Genomic DNA, 27,898 nt, shown 5'->3' on the forward strand with positions numbered 1-27,898 from the left:
AAAAATCTTAGCCGTTCAAAAAATCAGTAGCGTACTTACTGTAAGGATGCTCTGCAACGACGGTGTCAGACTCGGTCGGTTTGCTTACACCGAATCTGTTCTCGGCAGAGACCCTGAAGGTGTACTGCATGTACTTGGTCAGATGACTGACGTGGAGAGACGTGCGCTTGACACTGGAATTGATCAGCTGCCAGGCAGTGGAACCAGATTCACGCTTCTCCACAATGTAGTTGGTGATGTCGGTGCCTCCGTCGTCCTCCGGCGCATCCCAGTTGACGACGCAGGATTCTGAGGTGACGTTTGAAATTTCAACGGGCCCCATCGGGGGATTGGGTCGGCCTATGACGTTCACGTCGATAGTGAACGTCTTGGTTCCGGCAACGTTCTCCAGGGTCAGGTAGTACTTTCCACCGTCGCCCCTCATTGCATCCTTGACAGTTATGCTTGTTCTGTCTTTAGCTACTTTGATGGAAACTCTTTCAGAGTTCTTGAGCCTCATCTCCTCCAACCTCCAGGTTACTTTGGGAGCAGGTCTGCCACTAATAGGAACGTCAATTGTGAATATGCTGCCAGACCTGCATGTGATCAGCTGATTGGTGATCTCGCTGAGATCGGCAGCCGGTTCAATCTGAGGCTCTTGGACTAACACCGGGGCCGGAGTTTCCCTAGGTCTGCTGAGGCCAGACTCATTCTTGGCTTTTACACGGAAGTGATATTCGTCGCCCTTGTTGAGCTTTTCCACCGTGTGGTAGAGGTTCTTAGTGTTACCCACCACAACCCATTTATCTGTCCCCCTCGGCCTAGCTTCAATGATGTAACCCTGGACCCGGCTCCCGCCGTCGTGCTCCGGCTTCAGCCAGCTCAGAGACACCGAGCTGTCCGTCGTGTCCACAATGTCCAGTCTCTTTGGGGGCGCTGGCTCGGCCGTGGCAAGGACAGGCTCTGTCATCTCCAACGCCTCGCCGACACCATGCTGGTTCTCTGCAGAGACCCTGAAGAAGTACGGCACTCCCTCCAGGAGGTCCTGTATTTTCATGACATTTTGATGGCATTTGCCCCCGGACTGTTGCCAGGTGCGACGAGTCGCCTCGCGCCTCTCCACGATATAGTGGTGGATTCGCGCTCCACCGTCATTAAGCGGAGGCTGCCAAGCAAGTGTGACTGAGCCTCTGGACACCTCTTGGAAGGCTAAAGCCTGAGGCGCTCCAGGGGTGTCCATTACTTTCACAGTGAAAGTAATGGCCTTGCTCCCACTGCTGTTCTCCAGGTTCACAGTGTATTTGCCCGAATCGTTCCGTGAGCAGTTTTCAATGTGTAGAGTACTGCTGCCTTCCACACTTGTGACTTCTGACATCGCACCCAGTTCTCCTTCCTCTTTCAGCCAGGTGGCAACAGGCACCGGCTTTCCCCTGAATTGGACGCTTAGTTTCACCGATTCTCCAGCTTTGACGATATGCGTTTGCTTGAAGGTGGCGTCAATGTCCACCTGTGGTGGTGTGTGTCTCTCAATAGCCTGAACTGGCTCTAGAGTGGCCTTGTCCTCACCTCTTCCCACTTGATTTACGGCAGCGATACGGAAGCTGTACTCGACGCCTGTATGGAGACCTGTCACTGTGTACTCCGTTCCTGCCACTAGCTCCACATTTACTCTGTTCCAGTCAAGCTCGTCACCCTTTAGCATCTCGACAATGTAGCCCAGGATGTCGGAGCCACCGTCGTCTGCAGGCTTGGTCCATTCTAGACTGATAGAGGTATTTGTGGAGTCGGACACAAGAACCACAGATGGCGCGCAGGGGATATCCTTAGGTTCGACTGCTTTAATGGGCAAGGAGATATTGCTCGGGGATCCAACGCCGGCGTCGTTCACCGCCATGACCCGGAACTCATACTCCATATCTTCGGTGAGATGAGAAACCTTGTGAGCACATTCGGTGATTGGCTTCTTTGAAAGCACCTTGTAGAATCGGACAGTCTTCTTCTCCCGTCTTTCCAAAATATAGCACTGGATGGGGTTCCCTCCATCAGACGTTGGAGGAGTCCAGGCCAAAGTTATGCTTTCCCCTGTGACCTCAGTAGCATCGGGGGTGCCTGGAGAATCGGGGGCAGCTAGGAAGAAACAGTCAACGGAAATGTATGAAGAACAAAATATAGCCACGAGTTGCCAAATGAGGAATTCAGTGCGTTGACTTACTGTATTGCAGCTGCGCAATAACGGGGCAGGACTCCAACGGCCTGCCAACACCAAACTTGTTGACAGCTGAGACCCTGAACTGGTACTCGTTGATCTTCATGAGTTTGGTGGCGGTGAAGGTGCATTCGTGACAGTCATCAGACACCAGTGCCCAGGAGATCTTTGATGTTTCACGCTTCTCAATGATATAATGTGAGATTTCTGAGCAGCCGTTGTTCTCTGGCGGGCTCCAGGACAGAGTGCATCTGCCCTCTGAGATGTTGCTGAAGGTTATGGGTCCCACCGGTTCTCCGGGTGTGTCTGCGTGACATAACAGAGGTTGAATGAAGTGGAATAGTAATGAATCACTCATAAACATATGCCATGCTGTAACACACTGGGACGATGGCACACCTTGTACTTGGACCAGAAGCGCCTCCTTTTTGCTGCCCGATCCATTTGTCGCTTCGACGGTGTAGAGACCGCGGTGAGTGCGGTCAGCGTCTCTGATAAAAAGTGTGCTGTATCCAGGAACAGTGATGATGTCCATCATCTTTTTGGTGATTTCCACATCGTCCTTGTACCAGACCACCCTGGGAACAGGTCGTCCACTGATGGCTACCTTCACCCTGATGTTGTCTCCCGCTTTGACAGTCAAACCCTCAAAATACTCCGGCCCAAATTCAATGTGAGGAGCAGCTGTTTGGGAAGATAAGGCAAAAAGTGCAGTTCACGGTAAATTGGTCAACATTTTGTTGCTTTACTCTAGGTTCTCACGGGCTTATGGCCGCTTACCGTTCTCGCTTCTGACCACAATCAAACCGGATGAGTTGGACGGGGGGCTGACGACACCCATGGCATTTTTGGCAATCACCCTGAACTCGTAGCGCTCATTCATTGTCAAGCCAGTCACAGTGTGCTGGCAGTCATGGACATCAGTCAAGTTGGCCTTGAACCAACGACCCTCACCCTGTCGTTTTTCAACGTTGTAGCTGGTGATCTTGCTACCTCCGTCACGCTTGGGCGCATCCCACTTGAGCGTGATGGAGTCACTCGTCACATCCGTGTAGTCGGGCTGGCCCGGAGGATCTGGAAAGACAGAAGCCAAGCTCATAACTTGCCTCGCAAAGGGGCCAATGAAGAGATGATAGATCGGGGCGTAGGTTGGGCTACGCGGCGTGAGCCAGTGGACAGTCGCTACTCACCAACGGGACTCACAGCCATGACGGGCTTGCTCTCGTCACTCATTCGGCTACGGCCGGCATCGTTCTGTGCGTGCACTCTGAACGAGTACTCGAGTCCTTCAATCAGACCCGGGATCCTGTAGTCAGTTTCTCTGATGAGCATCACGTTCACCTTCTGCCACATGATGCTGTTCTTTTCTCTCTTCTCCACATGGAAGCCCTGGATGGGCGTGCCGCCATCATAGACTGGCTTCTCCCACTGGATCGTCATGCCGTCGCTAGTGACGTTATACACAACAGGCCTGCCCGGTGGGCCTGGGGGCCTGAACTGGTGCTTGGCAATTACCATCTGCGAGAGCAGAGGTTCACTGACGCCATATATGTTCTCAGCACATACTCTGAACTGATATTGGACACCCTTGACCAAGTTGGCCACTCTGAACTGAGTCCCCTCTACCCTGGAGCACGCCATCTTCCAGTCAGGCTGAGAGGTGTCACGCTTCTCTACAGTATAGCAGGTGATATCTCCACCACCGTCGTCGCTGGGCTCATCCCAAGAGATCAAGATGCTTTCTGCTCTTACTTCATCCAGGCGGACGGGTCCAAGGGGCTTCGATGGGGGTCCGAGGGTAATGACGTAGATGTGGAAGGACTTTCTGTTGATTTTGTTGTCAAGCGTAAGTGTAAATTTGCCCTCGTTCTCTTTCTTCACATTCTTTATCATTAGCGTGGCCTTGTTGTCCGTCTTCTTGAACCGGATTTGGTCACTTTCCTTCAGAGGAAGGTTGTCCTTCAGCCACAAGAGCGATGGTCTCGGTTTGCCTCTGTACGGCAGCTCAATGTGGACATTGTGACCTAAGCGAACGCAGATTCTCCCGTCCGGGTAGTCTGTGAGGCTTGCTTCGGGTGTTATAACGTAGTCGACGACCTTGATTGGCCCGATTTTCGCAAAGTCACCGTGGCCCTTCTCGTTTCGAGCGGCCACTCTGAAAAACACGTCGGAGTGCTCCTTCAATTTTTTCACCTCAAACTCGCAGTGTCGGCTGGTTCCTCCCAACGACCAGTCCTCGCCTGCGGCTTTCTTTTCAATTACGTAGTCAGAGATGATGCTGCCGCCGTCGTAATCGGGCTTCTGCCACTGCAGAGTCACAGAGGTCTTCGAGGAATCCTTCATGGAAACATTTTTGACTGGTCCAGGAGTCTCCGTCGCCTTTACTGGTTCAAGCGTTTCGCATGGTTCACCAACACCGTTCTCATTCTCTGCTAGTACTCGGAAAAAGAAGGGTGTCTTTTCCGAGAGATCTTCAATCGTGTAAGTGGTGTCAGTGCATTTGCTTGTCACTGCAGAGTATGATCTCTTTGAGGAGTCCCTCTTCTCAACAATGTAATTAGTGATTTCAGCACCGCCATCAAGTAGCGGGGCCTCCCAGAAAAGAGTGACTTTTCCACGGCTCACCTCTTTCAGTGTCAGGTTCCTGCACTGAGCTGGAGAGTCCTGGACCTTCACAGTCAAGGTTAACGTCTTGGGCTCTCCCACACCATTCTCAATTTTGACTGTATATTTCCCAGTGTCGAGTTTAGTGACTTCACGCATAACCAGGACTGCGGTCGTGTCTGAGCGGTGGAATTCATATGAGGGGTTGTTGTCGATGCATACGTCTTCTTTGCTCCAGGAAACATCGGGAGAGGGTCGACCCTTCAGGGGAACAGTGAGCTCCACGTCCTTGCCGGCCTTCACAATGTAGTGAGTTCTCATGGCCACATCTGAGTCAATTTGGGCTTCCTCTATAAAAACAAGATTTGGGGCATTTAATAGTTTGATAAAGAAAAAAACAGGAAGGAAGTTACTTTTTCATTTTACATTATCACTTACCCAGGATATCTTTTGCCTGTACGGGCTCTGTCATCTGGAGAGGCTCCCCACGGCCCGCGCAGTTGACCGCAGACACTCGAAAGAAGTAGTTAACGTTTGGCTTTAAGTCATGAACGGTGTATTCTGTCATCTTGACCTCTCCCTTTGAAGTAACCATTGCCCATTCGTCCTCCCCCTCCAAAAGTTTCTCCACTAGGTAGCTTGTCACCTCACTGCCTCCATTCCACTCTGGCTTGGACCAGCCTAATGTGATAGAGGTCTTTGTGGAATCCATCACCTTCAGCTTGCAAGGTTCATCTGGCGCATCTGTAAGTCAAAGGAATTCGTAGGCGCAAGGAGTCCTTGATTTTCAATCTGGAAACAGTCCCTTTGATCACTTACCAATGGGATCTGCAGCCCTGTAGAAGTCTGATGCATCAGAGAAGGGTCCTTCTCCAGCCTTGTTAATGGCACAGACACGATACTGGTACTCGTTTCCCTCGGTAAGATGGCAGACGGTCTGTTTGTTGTCAGGGACGGGGTCTTTGCAAACTCGGATCCAGCGCAAACTCTTCTTGTCGCGTCTCTCCAGGTAGTAGCCGGTAACTGCGCTACCCCCGTCCAGACCCGGGCTTTCCCATTCCACCACCATCGTAGTTTTGGTGATGATGTTCACCTCAGGAGTATGTGGCTGCCCCGGAGTTACTGATGGAAACGCACAAAGGACAGACGAGTGATGCCTTTGTGTCCCACGGCCGGGGCCGGGAGGAGGCCCAAGGGTTATACAGCCACTTGATGACGAAACTCTCATTGGCTTCGAACGTGCATTATATATCTTACCAAAAGCGTTCTTTGCAATGACAGCCTCCGACTCCAGCGGCTCTCCCACGCCATACTTGTTAACGGCCATCACGCGGAAGACGTATTCATTTCCTCGCACCAGTTTCCCCACGGAGATGTACGTTTGCTCGTGCCGATCGGAGACTGTTGACCAAACCACTCTGCTGGTTTCGCGCCTCTCGACAATGTAGTGCATCACCTTGGAACCTCCTTGGTCAGCCTCGCATACAGGCTCCCAACGGAAAGTGATTCTCTCTGCGGTAATGAGGTTAAAATTGATGCTGCCGGCTGGGGGTCCAGGTTTGTCTAAGGACAGATGAAAAAAGTCCAAAGTTCAACAGAGAGAATTGAGGGATGACAGGAAACTTTGTTAGACTGGACAAGGTGAGAAAGGGAGGAGACACTGTCAAAATACCAAGGATTTCAACCGCAATCTTGGCGGTCGCTGAGCCCAGGACATTTTTTATCTTGATCTCATATGAGCCAGTGTGCTGGCGGGTCGCATCCTTGATGAGGATGGCTGACGAGTCGGTTGTGCTCTCCACACACAAGGACGAGGACGCGACAAGCTCCTTTCCGTTTTTGAGCCACTCGATGCTTGGCTGAGGGTCGGCAATGAGTCCTACTCTGATTTTCACTGAGGTTCCAGCTTTGTACTGCACCACATCCAAGTACTCTGGAGGAAGGTCAATGGCCGGCGCCCCTGTACATCCAAATGCAGGTAACATTTTCAACGGTTGTTTTTGTCAACAAGCCCGACCGCACTGATGCGAAATGGATTGAAAATGAGCACTCACCCTGCACATCCACGCAGGTGACCGGGCCGGCAATAAGGGAAGGGTTGCTGGCAGAGCCGATGGCATTCTTTGCGTACACCCTGAACTCGTAAGACTCATCCTGGTTGAGTCCAGACACGGTGAAGCCCATCTCAAGGATATTTGTGAAGTTAGCCTTCACCCATCTGCCACTGGCTGCGTCTCTCCTCTCGACGCTATAGCCAGTGATCTTACTGCCACCATCGTAAGGCGGCCTCTGCCAGGACAGACTGACAGAGTTCCTCGTGACTTGGGTGATATGGACATTTGCGGGAGGCTCTGTAGCAGAGCAGTCAGCGGGGTGCCAGTTTAGATCGGTGTACATGGACAAGGCAGCGATATGGCTGAGGGGGTCTAACTTACCGCACGCGTCAATGGCCAGCACCTCTTCGGACGTCTTGCTCATCTTTCCAATACCCGCTGCATTTTCGGCTGCCACCTTGAACTCGTAGATGAGACCTGGGCAGATCCTGGTGACCCGGAACTGGTTTCCTGGTATTGCTGTTTTATTGATCTTTTGCCAGAGGATACTGCTCCTTTCCTTCATCTGAAGATGATATCCTGTCACAGGATTCCCACCGTCGCTCACCGGTTCATTCCAGCAGACGGTCAGGTTATCTCTGCACACAAAACTGACCCATGGGGTGGACGGGGGCCCGGGTGTGGCTGGAATCAAAAAGATCATGCACGTGAGTCAATGGCGCACTCGAATAACAGTAGAACTGTCATCAAACTATCAAGACTTACTGAACGGGAGCTTGATCGTGACCGGCTTGCTGTCAATGTGGTCGCTGACACCATAACGGTTTTGAGCCTTAATTCTAAACTGATACTCCTCCCCCTTGGTCAGTTTCGTCACCTTCATTTCGCTTCGTGCAATGTTGGCTGACACCTCTGTCCAGGTGGGAGTGCTGGTTTCTCGTTTCAGGACGACATAGTTGGTAACGGGACTGCCACCGTCGTACTCTGGAGGAGCCCATTTCAAGTACACTGTAGTCTCTCCGACATCGCCTGTCTCCACAGGTCCGACCGGGGGCCCAGGTCTATCCAGTACAACAAAGTTCACGAAGATCTTGGTGGCACCACCGGGGTTCGAGGCGGTTACTTCGTATTTTCCGGCGTCGCTTGCCACGCTTTCATTCAGGGTGACAGTTAGGCTGTCAGGAGTGACTTCGGTCAAAAGTCTTTTGGATCCCTTGATGACAACGTTGTTCTTTGACAGGGTCACTTTAGGCATCGGCTTGCCAGTAAGCGGAATGTCAAAGGTGAGGTCTGAGCCGGCTCTTACATAAACGTTATTCTTGGGGTAGTTCCTCAGATCAAATTCTGGAGCCTCTGTTGAAATTCGAGCAATACCAAAATGAGCAACGCAGAGAAAATCCAAAGAAAACTGTATCGGAAGCAAAACCGCACTCCTTCTACGGCAGATGCTTTGCACTACATACAAGGTTGCAGCGGCACGCACAGAGCGCCGCATCCCTGTCGACTGTCAGTTGCAAAGCATAACACACATGCACAGAGATGAGGGATCGCTTACCAAGAAGCTCCTTGACGATAACCGGGACAATCATCTCTTTTGGTTCACTTAATCCAGCGTGGTTCTCAGCTCGCACTCTGAAGAAGTATTCTGCACCTTCCCTAAGGTTTTTGATGGTGTGAATCATGGTCCTCACTGTGGCACACTTGACCCATTTGGTCTGGCCCTTTTCCAGAGCGTCAATGAGGTAACCCTTCACCCTACTCCCACCGTCGTACTCGGGACGTGCCCAGGCAATTGTCACACTGTCCTTAGTGACATTTGCAACACCGAGTTTCGCGGGGACGCTTGGCACCTCTGTGATGCAAAAGTGGACCGCCGGAATACGTTAGTTCATTATGCCAACATCACCACACGAAAATGGATTGGGCTGAACCATACCTGTAATCTTTGTGCCAGCCTTTGCCTCCATTGGGACTCCCGCTCCGTGCTCGTTCTCTCCGATGACTCTAAAGTAATAGATGGCACCTTCCAGCAGGTCTTCCACTTTGTACGTCAACGCACGGCAGTTAGTTGTGACAGAAACCCAGGCCTTTTTACTGGCCTCGCGCTTTTCAACGTGGTAGGCCTTCACTGCGTCCCCGCCATCGTTCTCAGGGGCTTCCCAAGTGAGCGTTGCAGAGTCCCTGGTTACTGCAGAAACTTTGACATTGACTGGAGGTCCGGGAGAGTCAAGCACTTTTACAATCAAGGCTAATGTTGCTTTTCCCAGTGGCGATTCAATACAGACGCAATATTCTCCAGAGTCGTTTCTGGTTGACTTTTCGATGGTCAGCGAAGTGCTGGAGGGTGTTGAATCAATCGTTCCTCTCACTTTGAGATCTGTGCCTTCCTTGGTCCATTCCACCGATGGCACAGGTTTACCCTTGAAGGGAACATTAAGGGTAAATCCGGTGCCGTGCTGAACCACGAGGACTTTGCGCATCTCGATGTCCACATCGAACGCCGGCTCCTCTGTTCTTTCCACCGTCGCGGCCGCATCAGAATAGCGGCTGCGCACGCTGGATCCGACCTTGTTTTTCGCTTTGACACAGAACTCATATTCCGTGTCAGATTTGAGTCCGGTAATTGTGAACTCCAAGCTTTTGGTAATTGCAATGGCTTCAACCCATCTTTGTAGTTCTTCTGGTGACTCTGGTTCCTCCTCGTCCCCTTCTTCATATTCCTCCTCATCCTCTACCGCCACTGGTCCTGGTTTGTGAATGTAGTCCCGGTACTCTACAGAGTATCCAAGTATCGCGGCTCCTCCATTATCACTAGGTGGTTTCCAAACAATGGACACGCTGTCCTTGGTTGAATTCACAATCTTTGGCTTGGATGGAGGACTGGGAACCGCCAGCGGATCGACCGCTCTAAATGAAGCAGAGGTTTCACTCGGAGGACCCAGACCAGCGGCATTTTCCGCATAGATCCTGAACTCGTACTCGCAACCCTTGCGCAGTTTGCTTGCCACTGTGGTACATTCGGCAACTGCATCTCTGTTAACACGGATCCAGTGCATGCCCGTCTTCTCCCGGCGCTCGATCACATAGCCAGTGATCGGACTACCTCCATCACTCGCCGGCTTGCACCACGTGAGGGTCATTCTATCTCCAGCAATCTCCGTAACGTCGACGTCAAGCGGAGCTGTGGCAAAAGTGTACGGTGCGGTGATCCTGACAGCCTCACTCTCCAAAGCCTCGCCGCTTCCGTGCTTGTTCATGGCCAAAACCCTGAAGATATATTCGTTGCCTTTCAGCAGTCCTCTGACAGTGAAATATGTTTTGGTGATGTCGCCCTTCACGAGTGTCCAGGCCAAGCGGCTGGTCTCCCGCTTCTCAACGGCATAGTGCGTGATCTCGGCACCTCCGGGCTCCTGTGGTGGGCCCCACGAAAGAGTGCATTCCTCGGCCGTGAGTCCGGTTATCTGAAGTGGCCCTGCAGGGGGTCCCGATTTATCCAGAACGACACAATTTATTGGCGCACTAACTGTCCCGGCAATGTTTTGTAGGGTAAGGACATATTGACCAGAATCTCTTCTGATGCAGTCCTTCACAATCACTGAGGTCCCGGTATCGGTCAAAACCACCTGGACCCGTGCCCTGGCCACAATCTCGACGCCATCTTTGCTCCAGGCGATGACGGGCGCGGGGCGGCCTGCGAGGTCAGCGTGAATCTTTAGTGTTTCCCCTGCTTTCACATATACCGTCTCTCTGTATTTGACATCCATCATGATGCGCGGCAGCTCTACGTCATCCTTGACAGTGATCGGGCCAGTGTTGTCGGAGGGTTCACTGAACAATCCCGCCGCATTCTTAGCAATGACACGGAAGTCATATTGGCTGTCCTCCGTAAGGCCCGTCACGTGGTAGTGAGTCTCGGGCACGTTGGTGAAATTGCACCTTGTCCAGCGACCTTCTGGGAGATCTCTCCGTTCAACGATGTAGCCAGAGACCTTGGCACCACCGTCATACTCGGGTTTGTCCCAGGACAAGGACACAGATGTCCTACCGACAGCGGTGACAAGGGGCCGTCCTGGAGGATCGCACGGATCTCTTGCCGCCACAGCTTCAGAGGCCTTGCTGCATTTACCGATGCCGGCGATATTTTCAGCATAGACGCGATATTCGTACATCATACCCTCTTCTATTCCACTAACTTTGTATTCGGAATCCTTGATCATTCCTCTGTTCATCTTGGTCCAGAGGATGCTGTCGCGCTCCTTCCGCTCGAGGTGATAGCCGAGAACGGGACTTCCCCCATCATTGACAGGTTCGTTCCAGGTCACCACCATGTAAGACTTGGTGGCAAGCTTGACCGCAGGCGTAGATGGAGGACCGGGTAGCCGAAAGTTGTACTGAGCTGTAATTGCAGGAGACTCCAAATGTGTACTCTTTCCATAGCGGTTGACCGCGTAGATGCGGAATTGGTATTCCGCACCGTGCATCAGATGGCCGGCCTTGTAAGCGGTTCTGGCCACGCTGCTTGCAGCCATTTGCCACTCTTGTGTGTTGGTATCTCTCTTCTCAACGATATAGTTACTGATGGAGCAGCCGCCGTCGTACTCCGGTGGAGACCACGAGAGTGTGATGCTGTCAGAGGTGACGGCGTCCACCTTAACGCTCTTTGGTGGACTGGGTTTATCCAGGACGATGACACCGAGGTGTGAGGTTACGGTTCCCGCGGTATTGGTCAGAGTCATCTCATACTTTCCATCATGCTCCCTGGCAGCCTGTTTAATGAGAATCTTGGATGAGGTCGCCGTGTTTAGAATTGTGACCGAAGACGTTTGCTTCACAGGAAGACCGTCCTTCTTCCATGAGACGACAGGCTTGGGCCTCCCCCTCACTGGGACCTCAACAGTGAGGTCATCTCCGGCTCTCACGCTGTACGTTGTGAAGAGTAAGTTGACAGATGGCTCGACTGCCACGTCTTTTGCCACCACGGGCAAACCGAGTTCCTTCGGCTCGCTCTTTCCCTTCTCGTTGATTGCCACAACTCTGAAGAGATAGGTTTCGTTGGGGGTCAGGTTGGGAACTGTTGCTTCCGGCACCTTGACAGTGCAAGCGGTCCCCCATTTGTCACCACTCTTGGGTTTGAATTCCACATTGTAGCAGATGACTTTACTGCCACCGTCGTGCGCAGGTTTGTCCCACGAGAGTGAAACGCTGGTTTTCGAGACGTCAACGACAGTGAGATTGCTTGGTGGCAGAGGTACCTCGCTTACTTTTGTTTCTTTGGTTTCAGCCACTAGTCCTTGGCCGTACTGATTAACAGCGCAGACCCTGAAGTAGAAAATGCCACCCTCGGGCAGCTCCTCAATCTTAAACGTGTTGGCTGTGCAGTTGCTGGTGACAGTGGTGTAGGCCTTACGCACAGACTCTCTCTTCTCAACTATGTAGTTGGTGATTTTAGACCCGCCGTCCGTGAGTGGCGTGTCCCAGACGAGTGTCACTGAATCCTTTTTCAGATCTGTCACGGTGAAATTCTGCGGTGCACTTGGCGTGTCCAAAATTCTCACCGAGACGACGGCAGACTTAGAACCACTGCTGTTCTCCAAGGTGAGTGAGTATTTGCCGCTGTCCCAGCGGTTCACATTGTCAATTACAAGCATGGTGTATGAGCTGGTGGTGTCGATTGCAGCCCGATCTGCCAGGGCGCCATCAAGTTTTTCCCATTTGACGGCAGGATCCGGCCTTCCTCGGATGGTGACGAAGAGACGCAACGTACCACCGGCACGCACAGACACCACCTTCCTGAGATCGGCATCGAGCTCGATCTCCGGCGCTTCCACTCTGTCCAGAGCGATCACCGTGCCGTGGACATAGGCGGCCTCGCCCACTCCCTCAGAGTTGATGGCGCAGACACGGAACTGATATTCTTGAAATTCTTTCAAGTCGCCGACAGTTAGTTTGGTGGCCTGAATGCCACTGGGCGGCGTGCATGTTGCCCACTCTTTTTCGACCGGCAAGTCTACAGCTGGGGCGACTTCCACCTCCTCTGTCGATTCTGGTACCGGTGTATGCTCTCGCATTTCAACTATGTAGCCCTTGATATAGGCGCCGCCGTCAAAGTCAGGTTTGCCCCAGGAAAGAGAGACGGAGGACTTTGTGTAGTCAGTCACCTTGGGATGCTTTGGGGGTCCTGGGGGTTTTGTGGCATCACAGGCTCTGTAAAGTAGGGACAGCTCACTGACGTCACCCATCCCTGCCTCATTCTCAGCTGCGACACGGAACTCATAAAAGTGATCGGTCATCAGTCCTGTCACTCTGTAGTGAGTGTCTGTCAATTTCTGTCTGTTGCATTTTGTCCACCGCACACTGTCTTTGTCACGTTTTTCCAGATGATAGCCTGCAATATCTGCCCCTCCGGTCTGCTCTGGAGGCGACCACGACAGGACTATGGAATCTTTCGTGATCTGACTTGCCTCTGGTGTTCCAGGAGCACTCGGGGGTTTGTATGGATTGCGCGGAACAATGGGCTCACTCTCAAGATAATCACCGGTGCCGTATTTGTTAACCGCTCTCACTCGCAAAATGTATTCGTTCCCTGCTAGCAGGTTTGTTAGCTTGTAAGACAGACTCTGGATGTCGGCGGCGGCCACTGTCCAGGACAAGCTGCTGGTCTCTCGCTTCTCCAGGATGTAGTGAGTGATGTGAGCGCCTCCGTCCAGGGAAGGCTCAGACCAGGCGAGGGTACATCTGTCAGCCATGATTCCTGCTACCGTCAAGGGTCCTGTGGGTTTTCCTGGTTTGTCAAGGACTTTGACTATGATTGGGAAGGATTTTGTACCGCCCGGGTTTTTTAGCACAAGGTCGTATCGCCCACTGTCCAGTTTGGTCACATCCTTGACAGTCAGGGCAGCGCGCTTGTGAGTGTTTTTCACTTCGATCCGCAGGGTTTTGTCCACCTCCTTGCCTTCCTTGAGCCAGACCACGTCCGGAACCGGTTTGCCGTGGATGTCAGCATCAAGGGTTAAATGTTCTCCGGCAGAGACAGAAATCACGTCCTTGTACTTGGGGTCCATGGAGGCCCTTGGTGGCTCAATTTCATCGGTAGCAGTTATTGGTCCAGAGCTGTCCGAGGGCTCGCTGAAGACTCCAGCTGTATTCCTGGCAATGACCCTGAATTCATATTGCCCGTTTTCTGTCAGACCGCTGACGTCATATTCCGTCTCCATTACATTGGTAAAGTTTTCTCTGACCCAACGCCTGTCGGGGGAGGCAAGGTCTTTCTTCTCAACAATATAGCCATTGACTTTGCTTCCACCGTCATACTGAGGCTTTGTCCAACCGATCTTGATGACATTTTTAGAAATGGATACAGCCTCCGGTGCACCGGGCGGATCACATGGGTCGCGAGCGACAAAGGACTCTGACACTTTACTGCATCGACCGATGCCAACGATATTTTCGGCGTAAACCCTGAACTCGTATCCGCCTCCTTCTTCCAGATTGCAGATCTTGAATTGATTATCGGCGATGAGCGTCTTGTTCAGCTTGTTCCACAGGATGCTGCTCCTCTCTTTGCTCTCCAGATGGTAACCGATGACCGCGCTCCCGCCGTCGTTGACCGGCTCGTTCCATTCAATGATCATCATCTCCTTAGTTGCAGATTTGACATATGGCGTCCCGGGCGGGCCCGGCGGCTTGAATGGGTACTGGACAACAATCGCCTTGGACTCCAGAGGAGCGCCTTTTCCGTATCGGTTTTCAGCAATGACCCTGAACTGGTATTCCACACCCGTCTTGAGCTTGGTCACTTTGAAAGCCGTCCGGGCGAGCTGTGTGGTGACCGACTGCCACGTATTGCCCGTGGTCTCTCGCTTTTCCACGATGTAATGCTTCACCTGGCATCCGCCCTTGTACTCTGGAGGTTCCCATGAGAGGTGGACAAAGGTGTTACTCACCTCAACAACTTTTAGCGGACCGCTCGGCGGCCCCGGTTTATCAAGAATAATGACGTCCAAGCTCTCGGTAAACGTGCCCACAGAGTTGCTTGCTGTAACCGAGTACTTTCCGAAGTCCTCCTTGCTCGCTTCAGTAATCTGAATCCCGGTTGTTGTGGGAGTGTTCATCACGTTGACCCTGGAGGTCACCTTCAGCGGCTGACCGTCCTTTGCCCAGTTGATTCTGGGTTTGGGCCTGCCAAGCACGGGGAATGTCAAGGTCAGATCTTTTCCTGCTAACACGCTGTACGTGTTGAACTGCATCTTAACGCTGGGATCCAAGGTCATGTCACTGGCAACAACGGGCGCCGCAAGTGCCTTTGGCACGCTCTTACCCTTCTCGTTATAAGCGACAATGCGGAAGAGATATTCCAGACCGCTTGTGAGGCCTGTGACAGTGCCCTCGCATGTCTTAGTATTTGTGGCGACGCCCCATTTGTCCGTGCCCTTGGGCTGCATCTCAATGAGGTAGCCACTAATCCTGCTGCCTCCGTCATGCTCAGGTTTTTCCCAGGCCAGTGACACACTGGCTTTGGTGACATCGACGAGGGAGATGTTCCCAACAGGTTGCGGCACCTCGGACGCCTTTGAAGCGGTCTTTGTCTCGACGGCCTGGCCGACGCCGTACTCATTCTCGGCCATGACTCTGAAGTAATACAGAGCGCCCTCTATCAAGTTGTCAACCTTGAATGTTGTCTTTGTGCATTTGGTCGAGACGTTTGCATAGGCCTTCCTGGTCGATTCGCGCTTGTCGACGACGTAGTTCCTAATCTTGGAACCTCCGTCAATTAGCGGTGCGTCCCAAACAAGGGTGACCGAGTCCTTCCTAACCTCCTCCACTGTAAGGTTTTGCGGGGCTCCCGGCGTGTCAAGGACTTTCACGGTAACAAACTCCGACACAGACCCACTGCTGTTGGTCAGGGTTAGAGTGTATTTTCCTGAATCACATCTGTCACAAGAGTCAATGGACAGCTGTGTAAATGTGAGAGACTTTTCAACCGATGCCTTTTCACATAGGTTTGCCTCATCCTTAAGCCACTTGATCTCAGGCGTTGGTCTGCCCTTGAATGGAACGTGGATCCGAACCGATCCACCTGCCTTCACACATATTCCCTTCCTCAGTTCGGAATCCAAGTGGATCTGTGGTGGCTCCTGCCTTTCCTCTGGCTTAGCCGTCCCCAAGAGAACGGCTGGCTCCCCAACTCCAAGTTTGTTCAGCGCGCACACCTGTATTTTATATTCCTGACCCTCAGCCAGTTTGGAGATCTCGTATTTGTTAACACGCAAGCCGGTTGGGGGGGTGACCATGGTCCATTCTTCTTCCTCAGCCTTGCAGACCTCAACAATATATCCTTGGATGGCGCTACCACCGTCGGACAGCGGCTTGCCCCACGACACTGTGACTGAGCTCCGTGTGGAGTCGACAACGTTTAAATATGCAGGGGAACCGGGTTTGTGCTTAGGATTGCAAGCCTTGTAGTAAGAGCTTGGCAGACTGGGCTCCCCCAAGCCGACCACATTTTCCGCGGTCACTCTGAACTCGTACTCGTGGCCGGCGATTAGGCCTGTCACTCGGTATGAAAGATCGGTGACTCTCTGTCTGTTGCATCTGGTCCATTTAATGCCCGCTCTGTCCTTCTTTTCGACAACGTAATTTGAGATTTCACTCCCACCGTCAGACTCTGGGGCAGCCCAAGTGACGGTCATGCTATCGTGAGCAATGTTGGTGACATCCTCGACGTGAGGTGGACCAGGAAGAACAAAAGGAGTCTTCATGGTCACCGCATCAGACTCCAGTGGGCTGCTCATGCCGTAGCCGTTGACCGCCATGACACGGAACATGTACTCGTTGCCCTCCAACAGATTGGTGACTTTGTAACATGTGGTGGTGCAGCTGGAAGACACCACAGTCCAAGCCAGACGGCTAGTCTCGCGCCTTTCAATGACATAATGCGTGATGGGATTTCCGCCGTCGTGCGAAGGAGCACGCCACACTAACGAGCACCTATCCTCGGCTACCCCAGCTACGTGAAGGGGTCCCTCGCAGGGGCTCGGTTTGTCCAAGACCAACACTCGGAATGGCACGGTGGCAGTGCCTGCCTCGTTTGTTAGCTGAAGCGCGTACATGCCGCTGTCAGTTCTCACCGAGTCCTTAATGACTATCAGCGCATGAGTTTCTGTATTTTTCAACTCGAGCCTGAGAGTATTCTCGATTGGAACTTCATCCTTGAACCACTGCATGACCGGCAGTGGTTTGCCATGAACGTCCGCATCCAGTTTGAGCGTCTCCCCGGCGTTGACGACAATGGTCTTGGTGAACGCAGGGTCAACAGAGAACTTAGGCGCCTCGACCCTGTCGCTCGCGGTGACTGGCCCACTGTTGTACGACGGCTTGCTGATGGTGCCGACAGCATTCTTGGCTATGACCCTAAAGTCGTATTGGGAATTTTCCGTTAGGCCGGAGGCAGTGAACTGGGTCTCAATCACATTAGTGAAGTTTGCCTTAGTCCAACGGCCTTCTGGCAAGTCACGCCTTTCGACAAGGTATCCAGTTATGTTACTGCCACCATCATATTCCGGTTTGGTCCACCGAATAACGATGCTATCTTTGCTCACGTGGATAGCTTCTGGAGTACCGGGAGGATCACACGGGTCTCTGGCCACGCAACCCTCTGAAACCTTACTGCACCGTCCGATGCCGACGATGTTTTCCGCGTACACGCGATACTCGTACTCGGTGCCTTCCTCTAAGGGATGGCTCTTGTAATTGGTCTCGTGAATGAGGGCCTTGTTTATTTTGACCCACAGGATACTATTCCTCTCCTTTCTCTCGAGATGGTAGCCGAGAACCGGGCTGCCCCCGTCAGAGATGGGCTCGTGCCACTCCACGATCTGGTGATCTCTTGAGAGTGACGAGATGAAGGGTGTGCCTGGTGGGCCAGGTTCTCTGTATGGGTACTGAGCAACAACGGCCGGCGAGTCGAGGCCGTGACTCTTCCCGTACCGGTTCTGAGCAATGATTCTGAACTGGTACTCGGCTCCAGTCTTCAGTCTGGGCACTTTGAGTGTGGTCCTGGCGCAGTTACTGTTGACGTTTTCCCAAGTTGTCGTTACGGTTTCTCTTTTCTGCACGACGTAGTTTGAAATGGGACAGCCGCCATTGTGTTTTGGCGGATCCCATGAAATTGTCACACTCTGCGTTGTGATTTCATCAAATCTCACTGGGCCAGATGGGGGTCCGGGCTTATCAAGTACAACGACCTCGATGGTGGCTTCTTTCTTTCCAGCAGAGTTAGTGGCATTAATGCTGTACATGCCACCATCGTCACCCGCCGCCTCTTTAATGCTCAGACTTGTATGAGTCTGGGTGTTGTGAATGTTCACTCTGGTGGTGAACTTCAGAGGCGCACCATCTTTGGTCCAAGCAATCGTCGGCTTGGGGCGTCCAAAGATTGGCACTTCAATCTTGAGATCTTTGCCAACATGGACAGTGTAGCTGCTAAAAGTAGGCCGAACATCGGGCTCAAACGTCAAGTTCTTTGTCGTGACGTGGCAAGAAAGGACTCTGGGGTCACTTTTCCCTTTGTCGTTCATTGCTGTGACTCGGAACAGGTATTCCTCGCCTGGGTTCAAATTGGAAACGGTCGTCTCCATTGTTTTGTACGTGTTCACGCCAGACCACTTCTCTTGGCCCCTAAGCTGTATCTCAAGCAAGTACTGGATAACTCTGCTGCCGCCATCATATTCTGGATGTTGCCAGGCCAAAGAGATGCTAGTATTTGTTTGATCGGTGACGGTCAGGCTCTTGGGAGCCTGCGGCACTTCCGAGACCTTAAGCGGATCAACGGTTACTGCAGGCAGGCCAACACCATGTGCGTTCTCCGCAAGGACTTTGAAGTAATAACTGCAACCCTCCTGGAGTGGCTCAATCTTCCACGAAAGAGCGTGGCAATTTGTTACCACGGCAGAATAGGTTTTGCGGGTGCTCTCCCTCTTTTCAACGACATAGTTTTTTATTTTGGAACCGCCGTCTAAAAGAGGTGCTTCCCAAGCGAGGGTCACAGACTGGTTTGTGATTTCTTTCACTGTCAGATTTGCGGGAGCGCTCGGTGTATCGAGAACCCGGACGACGACAAATGCAGATTTGGTTCCACTGGAATTCTCTGCAGTGATGGTGTACTTCCCACTATCAGATCTGCTCACCTGGTCTATCACAAGGGCGGTGTAACTGCTGGTCACTTCAACTTGTGCCTTCTCCCTTAGCGGAGCGTCGTCTTTGTCCCACTTGATGCTGGGAGCGGGCCTTCCCTTAACTGGAATGAAGAGCCTTAGTGAAAGTCCAGCCTTGACTGTCACAATCTTTCTCAGCTCCGGGTCTATGTCCAGGTCTGGTTCGTCTGCCCTCTCCTTAACAACGATTGCCCCGACAACATCGGCATGTTCGCCAACACCAACCTTGTTGCTAGCGTACACTCTAAATTTATAGGCCTGATTTTCTTTCAGGTTCACAACCTCAAATTTGGTCTTCTTGACTCCGGTAGGTGGCGTGCACATGATCCAGTCCTCTGTAGCTGCATCTGCTGGCACATCTGCAGGTGCAGCTGCGGCCTGCTCCGCGGAAGCGCAGCACTCTACGATGTATCCCTGGACCTCTGCACCACCGTCACATATTGGCTTACCCCATGACAGAAATACTGAAGATTTGGTTGTGTCTGTAACTCGAGGGTTCTGAGGCGGGCCGGGCCTGAAGACGGGGTCGAGGGCTTTGTAGTATACCGACGGAGACGTAGGCTCCCCAACGCCCACAGAGTTCTCTGCGGCTACCCTAAATTCATAACTGTGGCCTTCCAGGAGGCCTGTGACCTTGAAAGTCAAATCCAACACAGCTTGCCTGTTGCATCTAGTCCACCGTACGCCCTCTTTGTCATGCTTTTCAATGATATATGTGGTGATAGGACTGCCTCCATTCTCACAAGGAGCCTCCCACGTGAGCACCATAGAATCCTTTTTCACATCTGCAATCTCTAAGCCTTTGGGTGGTCCAGGCGTTGTGTAAGGATCTTTAATCATCACGGGCTCGGATACGAGTGGTGCGCTACTACCAAACTCATTCACAGCGCGGACCCGGAAGATGTACTCATTGCCCTCAAGCAGCTTTGTAACTGTGTGGCGGGTGTTGGCCTCTTTTGGATCCACGACTGTCCAGACCAGTCGACTGGTTTCTCTCCTCTCCACAACGTAGTGTGATATTTTACTCCCGCCGTCTTGTATCGGTGCGCGCCATGTAAGGGAGCATTGGTCTTTTGTTATGTCTGTGACGGTGAGCGGTCCATGCGGTTCTCCGGGTTGATCGAGAACGACCACATTCACCTGCACAGCCTTTTCCCCTCCTGGATTTTTCAGCAGCAGAGTATAGGCACCTCCATCTGAAACTTGGGCTTCCTTTATAGTGACGCAGGCATGGGTGTCTGTGTTCTTAATCTCTCTGTGTATCGTGTTTCCCATGTCCTGCTCGTCTTTCAGCCAAGAGATGAAGGGCAAGGGTTTGCCGTGCACGTCTGCGTCAATCTTAAAATTGTCTCCCGCTCTTACCACAATGGTCTGAGTGTACTCGGGATCAATGCTGATTCGAGGGGGCTCAATCTCATCCCTGGCGGTAATGGGCCCAGTGCTGAAAGAGGGGAGACTGAACACACCGGAAGCATTTCTCGCAATGACCCGGAACTCATACTGTTTATCCTGCACGAGTCCAGTTGCGGCATATTCCGTCTCTATGACATTGGTGAAGTTTGCCTTCAACCAGCGGCCTTCAGGAAGCTCCTTCTTTTCCACCGTGTAGCCCGTGATCTTGGCACCACCATCATACTCTGGCTTCATCCAAGTGATGTGAACCGAATCCTTCGTAATCCTGGTCGCCTCCGGTCTGCCTGGCGGGTCACAGGGATCTCTGGCAATGTGACCTTCTGACACTTTGCTGACTTTGCCAATGCCCACAATGTTTTCGGCGTAGACTCTGTACTCATATTCCATTCCCGGTTCCAGGCCTGCGGTCTTGAAGGTTGTGTCTGTAATAAGTGACTTGTTCAGTTTGACCCAGAGGATGCTGGTTCTTTCCTTGCGCTCCAGATGGTAGCCCAAGATTGTGGTGCCTCCATCGTTTACAGGTTCATTCCACGCCACCACCATGCTGTCCTTTGTGCACGCCGCGACGGAGGGTGTTCCCGGTGGTCCTGGAAGCTTGTATGGGTATTGGGCTACAATAGACTCAGAGAGAAGAGCCGGTCCTCTCCCATATCTGTTTTCTGCCGTGACTCTAAACTGATACTCTGCGCCGGTTTTCAGTCGGCCTGCTTTGACTTTGGTCCTGGCGAGCTTTGGCGACACAATCATCCAGTTAGTTGCGGATGTGTCTCTCTTTTCTACAGTGTAGTTTTTGATTGGACACCCGCCGTCATACTCTGGAGGGTTCCAGCAAATGGTCACACTGTCAGAAGTGACCTCTTCAACCTTAACTGGGCCGCCTGGCTGACCAGGTTTGTCCAGCACAACAACGCCGATGTCTGCCTTCGCCTCCCCCGCCGTGTTGCTGACTGTAATGTGATACTGTCCAAAGTCCTCTTTGGACGCCTCTTTTATGCTTAGGTTCAACATTGTTTCTGTGGCCCCAAAGTTGACTCTTGTCGTTCTCTTAAGGGGCTGCCCGTCTTTGAGCCAGGAGACGGCTGCTTTGGGACGGGCGATGTATGGAACCTCGACGGTCAGGTCCTCCCCTGCCAACACGGTGAATGTGCTGAACAACATTTTGACAGTGGGTGAGATGACGAGATCTTTCACAATGACGGGCACGCCGATTTGACGAGGGTCACTTGTTCCCTTCTCGTTTCTTGCTGCGACGCGGAACATGTATTCTTCCCCTGCGTTGAGGCCACCAACACACGCTTCTGTCTCTTTTACGATCGCAGCTTGCGTCCACTTGTCTACACCTTTAGGTTGGACCTCCACGACATAGCAGCCGACTCTGCTTCCACCATCGTGCTCTGGCTTTTCCCACGAGAGTGTGACGCTGTTCTTAGTGACGTCTTTCAGACTGATTTTGCCCGGCGGTTGGGGCTTCTCAGACACTTTAACTGACTCCCCGGTCTCGATAGGCAGGCCAATGCCATACTCGTTCTCTGCCAGAACCCTGAAGTAATAGTTGCATCCTTCCAGGAGCTGCTCGACAGTAAAGAAGGTGTGATGGCACATGGTGCTTACTGTGGCGTAAGCCTTTCTTGTGGACTCTCGCTTTTCAACAATATAGTTCTTAATCTTAACCCCCCCGTCGTTTGCTGGTGGATCCCAAGTTAGGCTGACGGAGTGGTTTGTTACAGCGGCAATCTTCAAATTCTGCGGCGCGCTCGGTGTGTCGAGGACCCTGACTTGAACTGTGACCGTCTTAGAGCCAGAACTGTTCTCAACTGTCAGGTTATACTTTCCGGTGTCAAAGCGGTTGACGTTTCCAATGACGAGGGACGTGTACGATGTCGTGGTGTCAATCGAGGCTCTCTCGACAGCCTCGCCTTCATCCTTGGTCCACTTAGCCTGGGGAGCGGGTCTGCCTCTGATGGGAACAAAGAGTCTAAGTGTGCAGCAAGCTCGGAGGGTGACCACCTTGCAGAGTTCAGCGTCCAAATCGAGCTCCGGGGGCAGGAGTCTGTCCTCAGCCTTGGCATTGCCGGGTATGGATGCAGCTTCGCCAACTCCTTCGCCATTAACGGCAGAGATTTTGATTTTATACTCCTGACCCTCCGTCAGATTGACAATAGTGAATATAGTAGCAAGTAGTCCTTCCCTTGGCGTCACGATTGTCCACTCCTCCTCCTCCTTGTCCGATGGGATGCAGTTCTCAACGATGTAACCAGTGATGTCAGAGCCACCGTCATAGGCCGGTTTGTTCCAAGCCACAGTGATAGATGACTTGGTGGTGTCCAAGACTCTGGGGTTGCACGGAGGCCCTGGTTTGTACAGTGCATCAGTGGCCTTGTAGAATGGACTAGAGAGGCTCGGCGCGCTGAGACCGGCAGCATTCTCCGCAAGAACCCTAAATTCATATTCATGTCCAACGACGAGACCCGTTACCTTGAATTGCAGATCCTTGACTTTCCTTTTGTTGCACTTGACCCAGCGTAGGCCCACCCGGTCTTTTCTTTCAATGTTGTAGTTTGTGATGGGTGTTCCACCATCACTCTTCGGGACCTGCCACATAACGATCATTGAATCTTTGGAGACAGCGGTCACCTCCGGATTCTCAGGCACATCCGGGACCTTGTACGGATTGTCGGCAATAATGGGATCAGAATCAAGAGGCTCCCCGTTGCCATATTTGTTCACCGCCATAACTCTGAAGACGTACTCATTTCCTTTGAGAAGCTTCGTCACCTTATGTTCAGTAACCTGCAGGTCCGAAGCAACATTGGTCCAAACGAGTCGGCTCGATTCCCGCTTCTCAATGATGTATCCTTCAATCTTGGCACCGCCGTCATCCAGAGGCGCGGCCCATGCCAGTGAACAATTCTCAGCGGTGACATTTGACACTGTAAGCGGTCCCACCGGTGGGCCAGGTCTGTCCAGTACTTTCACTCTAAAGATGTGCTTGGAAAAGCCACCGACGTTGGCCGCAGTCAAAACAAACTCTCCTCCATCCGACCTGACAGAGTCTTTGTTGCACAGCGTGGTTGTGAGTTCACCAAACTTAACGTCCAGTTTCAAGGTGTTCTCAACTTCTTTCTCATTCTTGGTCCAAACCATGGATGGTGTCGGTTGACCCGCAATGTCAGCTTCAAGCTTGAAAGACTCTCCCGCTTTCAGCAGGAGCACATCCTTGAAGATGGCATCCACCATGATGCGTGGCTCCACAATGCTATCCTTGCACACAATGGGGTCCGAGGGGTCAGAAGGTGCGCTCACAGCTCCTGCCGAGTTTCTCGCCATAACGCGGAACTCGTAAGATACATCTTGAGTCAATCCACTGACGGTGAATGTCGTCTCAATGATGTTGGTGAAGTTTGCCCTGATCCAGCGACCGGCAGGGAGTTCTCTCTTCTCCACCGTGTAGCCGGTAATTTTGAACCCACCGTCGTACTCTGGCTTTGTCCACCTGATGGTGATAGCATTGTTGGTCACAAAAAGTGGCACAGGCTGACCCGGGGGATCCACAGGGTCCAGGGCCATTATTGCTTCGGAAGCTTTGCTGGGTTTGCCGACTCCAGCCATGTTTTCGGCCATAACGCGGAACTCGTAGGCCGCCCCATCCTCAAGCCCAGTAGATTTCAGCACGTTTCCTTTGACGAGACCCTTGCTGACTCTTTGCCACATGATGCTGCTTCGTTCTTTTCTCTCGACGTGGTATCCGATGACTTCGTTTCCCCCATCGGACACGGGTTCATTCCAGCCAATTGTTATGGAGTCCTTAGTGAAGGCCACAACGTGGGGTGTACCAGGCGGTCCGGGAACTTTGAAGGGGTAGGCAGCCACCACTGACTCTGAGGTTATGGGAGCTCCCGCGCCATATCGGTTCTTCGCCTTAACTCTGAACTGGTACTCGGAGCCAGTCGTTAAACGCGCGGCTTTAAACATGGTACGAATGGCCGTGGAGGTAAGCTCTGTCCAAGTCTGGGTGGTGGTGTCTCTGATCTCAACCACGTAGTTGGTGATTGGAACGCCCCCGTCGTTCTCCGGAGTGTCCCATGCAATTATGCAGTAGTTACGGGAGATTTCGGTGAATGTGATAGGTCCTTTGGGTGGTCCCGGCACATCGTGCACTTTGACAAAGATGTTATCGACGACAGAGCCAACGATGTTCTTTCCGGTCATGGTGTACACTCCGCTGTCTGCTCTGGCGCACTCATTAATGGTGAGGATAACAGTCGCAGAAGTCGTCTCCACGTTGGTCCTCTGGGTGAGCTTTAAGGCTGTTCCGTCCTTCTGCCAGGTGACCACTGGCCGGGGGCGCCCCATCACAGGAATTTCAACCTTGATGTCATCCCCAGCTTTAGCAATAACGGTTGATTGACATACGCCACGCAGGTCAAACTCCGGCAGGGAGGTCGAATCCCTGACGATGACAGGCTTGCTTTCGCGTGGCGCACTCCTTCCCGAGCGGTTGACCGCCATCACACGGAAGGTGTATTCTTCATTCTCGTTGAGATTCTTCACAGCGAAGTCCATGTTCTTGAGGCTTGTTACGTGGGCCCATTGATCGGTACCTCTCTTCTGGGCTTCAAGGACATATCCCGTCAGCCTGCTTCCGCCGTCATGCTTGGGTTTGGTCCAAGCCAGGCTCACAGAGTTCTTGGTGATGTCGGTTGGGATTATGCTTTCTGGAGGACTCGGTGCCTGGGAGGCACGGATGGGATCCGGAGTTTCAACCGCTTCGCCGACACCAAACTCGTTCTCAGCAGACACTCTGAAGTAATACTCGCAGCCTTCGCCCAGATCCTTGATTTTCGCTGAAGTTGTCGGACAGTTTGCAACAACGGTGGCAAAAGCCTTGCGCGTTGACTCTCGCTTCTCAATGATATAATTTGTGATCTTGGCGCCACCGTCAATGAGAGGCGTCTCCCACCGAAGGACAATTGACTCTTTGTCTATTTGGACTGGCTTAAGGTTCAGAGGGGGTCCGGGTGAATCCAGGACTCTCACATGAATATTTGCTATCTTTTTCCCAGCAGTGTTTTCGAGGGTAAGCTCATATTTACCGCCATCCATCCTTGTACTCTCGGGAATGAGCAGCATTGTAAACGACTCTGTGCTGTCAATGACGGCACGTGGCGCAGGGCCGCCTTCCTTGGTCCAGCTGACCGTCGGCGTGGGGCGCCCCCTGATGGGCACAAAGAGGCGGATCGAACAACCGGCCCTGACAACTAGAGTTCTCCTGAGCTCGACGTCCAATTCCAAATCGGGTTCAGCTGCACGCTCCACCACCTCAACCAGTTCCTCAGTTTCAGCGGGTTTACCTGTGCCATTAGCATTTACTGCACAGATTCTGAAGTGGTATTTGCTTGTGTTTTCAAGCCCGGGAACAACAAACTCTGTGATTCTCAGCGCAGACGAGGGCGTGTCCTTGATCCACTCATCTGTTCCTTCTTTTCTGTGCTCGACCACGTAGCCAGTAACATCGAGCCCGCCGTTATCCAACGGTTTTCCCCAGTTAAGAGTGGCAGTGGTTTTGGTGGTGTCTGTAACCCTTGGATTCACCGGGGGTCCGGGAACATCTGCCAAAAATCCAAAAAGACCGCTTTTACCACACCTATTGCTCAATAGCCTGGTGTGTAATTCTAATCGGTATTTTGTTTGTGTGTTTGCAAGCGTTTGCACTCACAGGTCGCCACAGCTGTCGTGACAGGCATCGAAGCTTCACTCGGTTCTCCAAAGCCAGCTCCGTTCTCAGCAAGAACACGGAACTCGTACTGTAAGCCCTCAGTCAATCCGGTGACCACGTAGCTGAGCTCGACAACGGATTTCTTGGAGGCTCTGGACCACCTCATGGCCTTTTTCTCCTTCTTCTCAATACAGTAACCAATGATATCACTCCCACCGTCTTCAGTGGGTCTTCTCCATGTCACCGTTGCCGAGTGCCCATCAACTTTTACAACTTCTGGTTTTGATGGTGGACCGGGTGGACCTTAGAAATAAAAATCAAAAAAGGAAGGGTCAGAGGGATGGAACGCACCTCACAATGAATCGCAGGGTCACTAGATACATTGACTCTAAGTCTTCAGCGGGCTGAAACGATACATACCAAATCTATCGACTATCTTGACAGGTTGAGAGTGAGACGGCTCACTGCTGCCGTACTGGTTCACAGCAGAGACTCTAAAGATATACTCGTTGTCCTGGATGAGTTTGGTGGCCACATAATGACAGTCGAGGACCTTCTCTTCCAGAATTGTCCAGAGAAGGCGACTGGTTTCCCTCTTCTCGAGTGTGTAGTACTTGATAGGAGACCCTCCGTCCTCAGGTGAAGCTGTCCAGGTTAGGGTGACCTTCTCTGATGAGACGCCGCTGCATTCAATGGGACCAGGAGCCGCCGGAACATCCAGAACTTTCACCTTTACCGTTTCCTCCTTCACGCCAAAGGGATTGCTTGCTGTGATGATGTAATCCCCAGAGTCTTTCCTCGTAGCATATTTTATTGACAGAGTGGAGGAGGACGCAGTGGTCTCAATATTAACTATGTCTGAAGGCTTCAAATACTTTCCCCCTTTAGACCAGCAAGAGGTTGGGGCAGGCTTGCCAAGAATACTTGTGGCAGTGACCACTATGGTTTCTCCGGCTCTGACGGTCACACCAGCCTCCATCACCTGAGCGTCGATGGTAATAGTTGGTGAAGCTTTGGGTGGAGAAAAGAAGCCGGATTACAACCCGCAAACCGATTTGACTCGAGAAGCAAGTGTGACGAGCGAATCAAAGCAAATCACCATATTCGTCGACGCAGATAATAGTATCTGTCTGGTCGGACGGCGGACTAAGGGCGCCGGCTGCATTCTTTGCACGGATTCTGAACTCGTATTTGCAGCCCTCCTGTAGATCGGTGACCGTGTATGCGGGTTCCACGACGTTCACACTGTTGGCCTTCATCCAGATCTTGGACGGAAGGTCACGTCTCTCCACTATGTAACCGGTCAGCCTGTGACCGCCGTCAAACTGCGGCTCGGCCCACTGCAGAGTCACGGTGCTTCTGCTGACGCTAATCACGTCAGGCTTGCCTGGAGCATCTGAGCACAGGAACGATCATTTGTAACGCGAAAAAACAACCTCGCCAGCGACAAGTTTTGTCGACGTGTTTCACGCTCACCAATGGGATCGAGGGCGACTTGCGGATCGGTGGGAGGGCTCGGTCTGCCGATGCCGGCCAAGTTAATGGCCATGACCCTGAACTCGTACTCCAGGCCTTCAGTCAGCCCGGTCACCTTGTGCTCCTTCATCCTCAAGGCGGTCGGGCTTGACCTCTTCCACAACATACTATTCCTCTCCTTGAACTCGATGTGATACCCTAGGCATCGTTGTGTGGTGGGGGAGAGAGTGAGAGGGTC

The 27,898-nt window shown here is 52.4% G+C and overlaps 1 protein-coding gene across 1 annotated transcript in view; it reads right to left on the reverse strand.

The window, feature by feature from the left end:
* ttn.1 (titin, tandem duplicate 1) overlaps positions 1-27,898 on the reverse strand; it is a 125,802-nt gene that overhangs the window by 16,472 nt on the left and 81,432 nt on the right. The window contains 18 exon segments of the mRNA XM_088414990.1: positions 40-2,106; positions 2,192-2,491; positions 2,585-2,869; positions 2,966-3,259; positions 3,376-5,139; positions 5,228-5,533; positions 5,609-5,911; positions 6,047-6,352; positions 6,462-6,749; positions 6,844-7,140; positions 7,225-7,527; positions 7,609-8,196; positions 8,399-8,695; positions 8,780-26,077; positions 26,185-26,487; positions 26,605-27,195; positions 27,284-27,580; positions 27,661-27,858. Coding sequence (XP_088271116.1) covers positions 40-2,106; positions 2,192-2,491; positions 2,585-2,869; positions 2,966-3,259; positions 3,376-5,139; positions 5,228-5,533; positions 5,609-5,911; positions 6,047-6,352; positions 6,462-6,749; positions 6,844-7,140; positions 7,225-7,527; positions 7,609-8,196; positions 8,399-8,695; positions 8,780-26,077; positions 26,185-26,487; positions 26,605-27,195; positions 27,284-27,580; positions 27,661-27,858 — 26,085 coding nt within the window.

Source organism: Hippichthys cyanospilos, chromosome 5 (assembly GCF_059441005.1).
Source record: "Hippichthys cyanospilos isolate Australia breed blue-spotted pipefish chromosome 5, RoL_Hcya_1.0, whole genome shotgun sequence".
NCBI classification, from domain to species: Eukaryota; Metazoa; Chordata; class Actinopteri; order Syngnathiformes; family Syngnathidae; genus Hippichthys; species Hippichthys cyanospilos.